The sequence below is a fragment of the Hyla sarda genome, chromosome 6 (assembly GCF_029499605.1).
Source record: "Hyla sarda isolate aHylSar1 chromosome 6, aHylSar1.hap1, whole genome shotgun sequence".
Lineage (NCBI taxonomy): Eukaryota > Metazoa > Chordata > Amphibia > Anura > Hylidae > Hyla > Hyla sarda.
This window is the reverse complement of record NC_079194.1, coordinates 232069682-232076168: the sequence shown is the minus strand read 5'-3', so window position 1 is coordinate 232076168 and position 6487 is coordinate 232069682. Positions and strand designations below refer to the sequence as shown.

The following is a 6487-nucleotide window of genomic DNA, read 5'->3' as shown; positions in this document are numbered from 1 at the left end:
ACAACAGGTAGCACCTATCTATTTCATGGCACTGTAGCCACTAGATGAACCAGCCCTAGTTCAGCTTGGACCTTCACTGGATGGCAGACCTGGGTAAGTGAACCCTCAAAACTAGTACCCATGCTCTACATTATCTATTATATAAGTAGCATTTTCCAGAGTGCTTCTTTAAGAAGTAGCATCAAACAGCACGCTTCCCTTATCTACTATATATCTAGAGATCAGTAGGGGTAAAAACACTCAGAGCTGACTGATGGAAAATTTTGAATACCTCTACCTAAAATGTAGTCATTTGAAAAAAGTTTCCACCCCTAGGTATAACAGGTACCATCCTATTACAGTGGACTTAAAGGGGCACTCTGCCCCTAGACATCTAATCCCCTATCCAAAGGATAGGGGATAAGATGTCTGATCATGGGGGTCACGCCACTGGGAATCCCCGTGATCTTCCTGCTGCACCCGTCGTTCGTTTAGAGCGTCAGGTGCAGCACCGAAGGCTCGTGATGTCACGGCCATGCCCCCTCAATGTAAGTGTATAGGAGGGGGAGTGACGGCCGTCACGCTTCCTCCCATAGACTTGCATTGAGGGGGCGTGCCCTTTATGTCACAAGCCTCTGCCCGCATCGCCAGTCATCCGGCATGGAGCGAAGTTCGCTCCGTGCACCGGATGTCTGGGGTGCCACAGCCGAGATCATGATAGATAATGATAGACATCTTATCCCCTATCCAAAGGATGGGGGAGTACCCCTTTAAGTCCTATTCACATGATGTCTTGGGTCCCTTCCACCAGTATTCATCAAAAACTAATACCACATATACCACAGGGTACACATCATGTGACTTTGTTCTGTTTCACAACACAACCATACGTGTTTTAATTCTGAATACTATCCACTGTGTCAGGATGTTTTGTTACGATTATGTAAATATTTACATTTTCATTGTAGTTTTCTATGACTAGAGACTGAATACTGACAATTGTAGTGTAGATGTTTGGATTTTTTACAGCAGCTTTTTCTTCCTCATGCAGAGTACTCTGTAAGGGAGAGATAAGCCCTTGTACTGTGCTCAGGCTGTAGGTGTCACATTTCCAGAAGCACAGGACTGGATTTGTGTGGATGGGATCCAATGGCTGGGTCAGGAGAATGATCTGCCAGCTAGAGTAAGCATGACGAAGGGAGAGAGGCTAAGACAACAGAAGGCAATGCTGGGGGCCGAGTGTGCGCTTCATAGACCACTCTCTGTAATGCTCATATTCTGGAGGCTATAAAGCAGAACAGATACAGAACTGTTGTAGATCAGAAGGTATTGTATTATATTTCCACCACTCGGCTCTTACAATACACAATACAGTGTGCAGGAAATACAAATGCTGTTGTAGTGGTTGGGGGAGGGGAAGTCATGGAAATAGAAAAGAGCTGTGTAAATAGAAGTGTTTCTAGGATCAGCTCTGATATAGTGCGGGGCCCGGTTCAGATTCGCTTTTTTTTGTCTAACAGGTCTGTACAGACTTGAAACAGAAGCAACAGATGTTTAACAAGCTAGCTTCAAGCCTCTTGCGTGGCGGCGGAGTAATTGTTTTAAACAATATATAATTTATTTTAATGTTTTCTTACATTTTTTTTATAAAATATAAAATACATAATAAAATCTGTGCAGTCTACAGGGAATTTTGCTGAAATTAAAGACCACATAGTGTTTTGAAGTTGGACATTGCATTGCACTTAAAAGGATATTTCTAACCTCAGAAGTTATCCCTACTCAACACGAGAGAGGATGAGCTGATCAGTGAGGGGTTAACCGCTAGAACCCCCATAGATCACAAGGATCGGGAAATGTGTCCCCTGAATATATTGCAGCATGTGAGTATGGCTTTTGAACATTCTTGAACAAAAAAAAATCTTAAAGGAGCACAGAAGCCTAAGGCTGGCGTTTTTTTTTTTTTTTGCAAAAACGCCAATTTTCCCGCACAGCATTTTTTCAGCAATTTTGGGCTCAGAGGCTGGTTTTTCAAAACGCCTGACCAAACCTAGTTTGGCATTTTTTTCAGGTGTTTTTTTTTTTCTTTTTTGGACTTTAGCGATCCAAAAAAGTGATAGAGATACCTTTTTTAATAACATTTCGTAGGGTACCATTAAAAAAAATATAATAAAAAAGATACAGTAGTGATGGAAAAAATTGTATTTAACAACATTTATCTTTTTTATTACAAAATTTTTATACATTTTTAAACAGGGATCAAGTTATGTGGGAGGGTAAAGCACTAAAAATGTAGCCGACAATAATAAAAATGTAGTGTGCGTGTGTTTTTCACTTATTTTTTTCAACATTTTTTAGGTAGTACTACTATTCCCAGCATGGGTTCCGTGATGGGAGTAGTAGTACGTGTACTAATAGATCGCCCGTTGCGATCCTTCTGTATAATTTATAGATGCGGCCAGCCATTCTTCTATGGTCCCCTGCACTGCTGTATATATACTCCTATTCATATTTCCCGCAGAGAGCTGTGATTGGCCAGATGGTTCCAGCCAATCACAACTCTCTGTGGGAAACAGGAATATGTGTATATATACGGCCATGCAGGGGACCATAGAAGAGCGGCCGGCCGCATCAATACATTATACAGAAGGATCACAGCGGGTGTCAGTAGTGATACCCTCTGTGATCTGTTCTTAACTACAATAACTACTACTCACAACATGGAGCACACTCTGCTCCATGCTGGGAGCTGTAGTACCTGCATTAATAGACAGATCGCATCATGTGTCAGAAATTACACTCGCTGCAATCTGTCTATTAATGCAGGTACTACAGCTCCCAGCATGGAGCAGAGTATGCTCCATGTTGGGAGTAGTAGTACCTGCAGGTAAGAACAGATCACAGAGGGTATCACTGCTGGCATCCGCTGAGATTGTCCTGTCTATAGCAGAGCTCTCTGCACTGTACTCAAGCCACTCACCATTCATATTTCCCTCGGAGAGCTGTGATAGGCTGCAACCATCCGGCCAATCACCACTCTGGGCGATAAATATGAATGAATGATGTGAATTTCTATTCACATCACTGGCTGGAGTATAGTGATGTGAGCGTTGTATAGAGCCGCATCTCTGCTATATTATGGACGATCGCATTGGGTGTCAGACTGACACCCGGGGCAATATCTCTATTAGTACAGGTTCTATTACTCCCATCATGGAACAGTGTGTTCCATGCTGGGAGTAGTAGTACTACCTAAAAAATGGGGAAAAAAAGTTCAACACACACACAGACACACACTTTATAAAAATAATTATTAAAATTTTGTTCTAAAAAAAAACCAAAACATTTAGTTAAATACATTTTTTTTACATCCCTATTGCATCCTTTTTTTTTTTTTTTTTTTTTTTTTTGGTACCCAACTAATTTTGTACAGAAAATGCCAAAGGGGCCAAAAAAGGCAAATTCCACACAAAGGTAAAAATGCCAGAAAAAAACGCCAAAACGCAGGGAAAAACAGTGGCAGTTTTTCTGGCGTTTTTAAGCCAAAAAAAAAATAAAACGCAGGGCAAAAACCTTATTGGAATTCTAGCCTAATACAACTTATCCCTATCTGCAGGATATCTGTCAACTTCTTAGTGAAGTTGACGACACAGACATTAGCCGCACAGAGCCACAACAGTTCCGGGGCCCCGTACAGGAAATTGCAGGGGGTCCCAACGGAATTACCCCCCACGATCAGACAATTATTACCTATCTGCAGATAGGGAAAAAACTCATCTAAGGCTGCAGTACTTCTTTAAAAAGAGTAGATTAGAAAAACTGGGCTAAGTTCTAAAAACAGCCCCACATCTGTCCTCAGGTTCTGTTAGGTATTACGACTAGGCTCAATTCAATTCAATGGAACTAAGCTGCAAAACCACACACAACTTGAGGACAGATATGGTGCTGTTTTTTGAAGAAATCAGTTTGTATTTCTAATCCTTGACATCCCTTTTAATTGTGATCAGGGGCGCTGAATCAATTCCGCTATTTGTCGTCCTGCACCAATAAAGCAACATGGGAAATATTTAAAATATATGTCCAAAAATGCACCAGCCGCAACTTACAATATGAACAGCAGTGCGTATTCCGATTGAAAATAATGAGCGTGCACTGAACACATAATAACTCGCCAAAATATGTACGGAAAATCTGTGTGAACACAGTCTTATTGGAAAACGGATTGTAAAACAGATGTTGCAATTTTCCAAAAAGATCCTTGGGACAAATGAAATGTGATAAATTTGGTCTGGATTCTATTCCGTTATGACATAATTTACTACACAGAATAGCTTAGTTCACAGACTGGCTCTGTGGTCGATGCACTCCCTATAGCTCTGGAGCCATTTTAGTGGAATCATAGTTGTAAGTTTGCCTGGGAATGGAGCTCTGAGTCATTGGGACAGTCCATGGCCGTGATTGATAGTTCTTTTTCTATATGCACGTACTGAGATATCTGGTAGTCAGGGATGGGCCCTGAGGACTCCAAGGTTGGCTTCCTGTTATGATTACTCTGAAATGGCACAGTTGTTCCGAGTCAATCATGTATCACTGTAATAAGAATGCATTCAATCTTTCATGCTGCCTGTGGTTCAGGCAGCATAAAAGTAGTGACAGCTTACCTTTAAATGATCCTGTCTCTTTTAATGTGTATAATAGACATGCAGCTCAGCACAAGCTACTTAAATTTGTATGTGTAATCAGGTTTTTAGGTTAACCATATTTTTTAATAATTTTTGGTGATGTGTGTTTTTCTAATTTTCCATTTTACGATCTACATTTTATAATAATCCTGAAATCTTGCAGTTGTCACGAGGCCTAAAACTAAGCTGAGACTTTGTGTTCTGTACAGATCTTTTCTCAGTAATCAGGATTACAGTGAAAGGTGACACCTGTAGAGAGATAACACTGGGTCCACCACCATTCACAGTAGAGATCAGCACCTCCTCTTACCTGTAGAATGACCTCTGAAAAGGTCCCAGAGAAGGCCCAGTAATGTCTCCAGTTCATGTAAATGAGACAGGTCCTGTCTTTTGTTGTCTATGGTCCATGAGTCTTGCAGTAAGGCATTTATCTAAATGTTGTTTAACACAGCTCACGCAAGATGGCGCCCACATAATAATGAACAAAAAAAATTACAATCAGAAAATAGAAACATATTGGAAAAAAAGATGTATTATTATCGAATCAGGAAAAGAAAATCTAGGTGATACATCCCCTTTAACATTTGGCAATGACATCATGAAGGTTTCTTAAGATGACAAGGTGTCTTTTGGTCTAGCCTAGGTTCTAAGCATGTAAAGCCAGTCTATGGATGCAGTTTGCATATAGTAGTCTGATAAGAGAGAATTTCAGCTCAAAGTGATCACATTTCTTGAAACAAATTTTGACCATCTTCTTCATAGAAAAATAACCAAGACATATCGAGTGACCAGATAGAAGAGGACAGCTAAATTGCATGATCAGATTAGACTCTGCCTAGTAGTTGGGGTATTGGAATGTTATAACCCCAAAATACTTTCTTTGGACCAAACTATTATTTTTTACCTTATCCATTTATAGGAAATAGCAAAAATCTGGTACATTTTTTATGTATGTTCCAGCATATTCTGCTGCCTCGAAGTAATACAAATATTTATTTCCTTTTCAGACTTCAAGTGAAATTTTAAGAATTGTGAAGGCTGATACACAATGTGGGCTACTGTAGCTAAACATTTATTACGGAGCAAAGTCCAATTCTCTTTGGCACACACATCACTAAAAGTTCAAAGGAACAAATGTTCTCCTTGTAGTTCTCTGCTATATTTCTCCCGCTGGCAGCACAGTGCTCCTGTGTATGAACAGACGTGTCCCACTGAGGCCATGATTCGGAATGTCGAGACTTTAGATGCTCAGCGCTTTGTCTGTGTGCACTGGGAGGATGGAGGACAAAGTCTGTACCCATACGTGTGGCTGAGAGATAACTGCCAGTGTCCAGCGTGCTTCCTTCAATCTGCAAAAGCAAGAAAACTCCCCATAGTGGATTTAGATGTGAACACTGGTCTAAGAAATGTGAATCTGACTGACACAAATAAGGTAATATTATTGTTTTCATAAGGTTACATTGATGCACATCCAAATAATAGAAAATATAGCAATGGCTCTCACCTACAGCTGTTTCGCACAGAGCTTGCTTATTCCGGCCCAGAAAGTTCTGTGTGAAACGGCTGTAGCCCACTCCAGTGGAATATGCCTATGTTGAGCTCCACCTTTTCCCAGTAGCTAAATAAAAAGAAGCCATGGTGAGCACTATTGCTATATTTTCTATTATTTGGATGGACTATGCATTCTTGCCTTCTAATATGTACCTCTGTATTGATGGTCACTGAAAACTAGAGGGCCGAGTCTGAGCTGCATCCCGTTGTGGAATTAAGTAGCACTATTCTGGGACCTGTAGTGCTGACATTTCTAAAATGTTATTGGGTTATAT

The 6487-nt window shown here is 40.5% G+C and overlaps 1 protein-coding gene across 2 annotated transcripts in view; it reads left to right on the top strand.

The window, feature by feature from the left end:
• The first annotated feature begins 1098 nt into the window (after positions 1–1098).
• BBOX1 (gamma-butyrobetaine hydroxylase 1) overlaps positions 1099–6487 on the top strand; it is a 117833-nt gene continuing 112444 nt past the window's right edge. The window contains exons 1-2 of one of the 2 annotated variants that reach the window (XM_056528427.1): positions 1099–1305; positions 5669–6093. In XM_056528427.1, the coding sequence (XP_056384402.1) occupies positions 5710–6093 (384 nt within the window). In that variant the 5' untranslated portion in view covers positions 1099–1305; positions 5669–5709. Of the gene's footprint in view, positions 1306–1746; positions 1863–5668; positions 6094–6487 lie in introns of those variants that run through there. The other variant, XM_056528428.1, reaches the window with a different exon arrangement.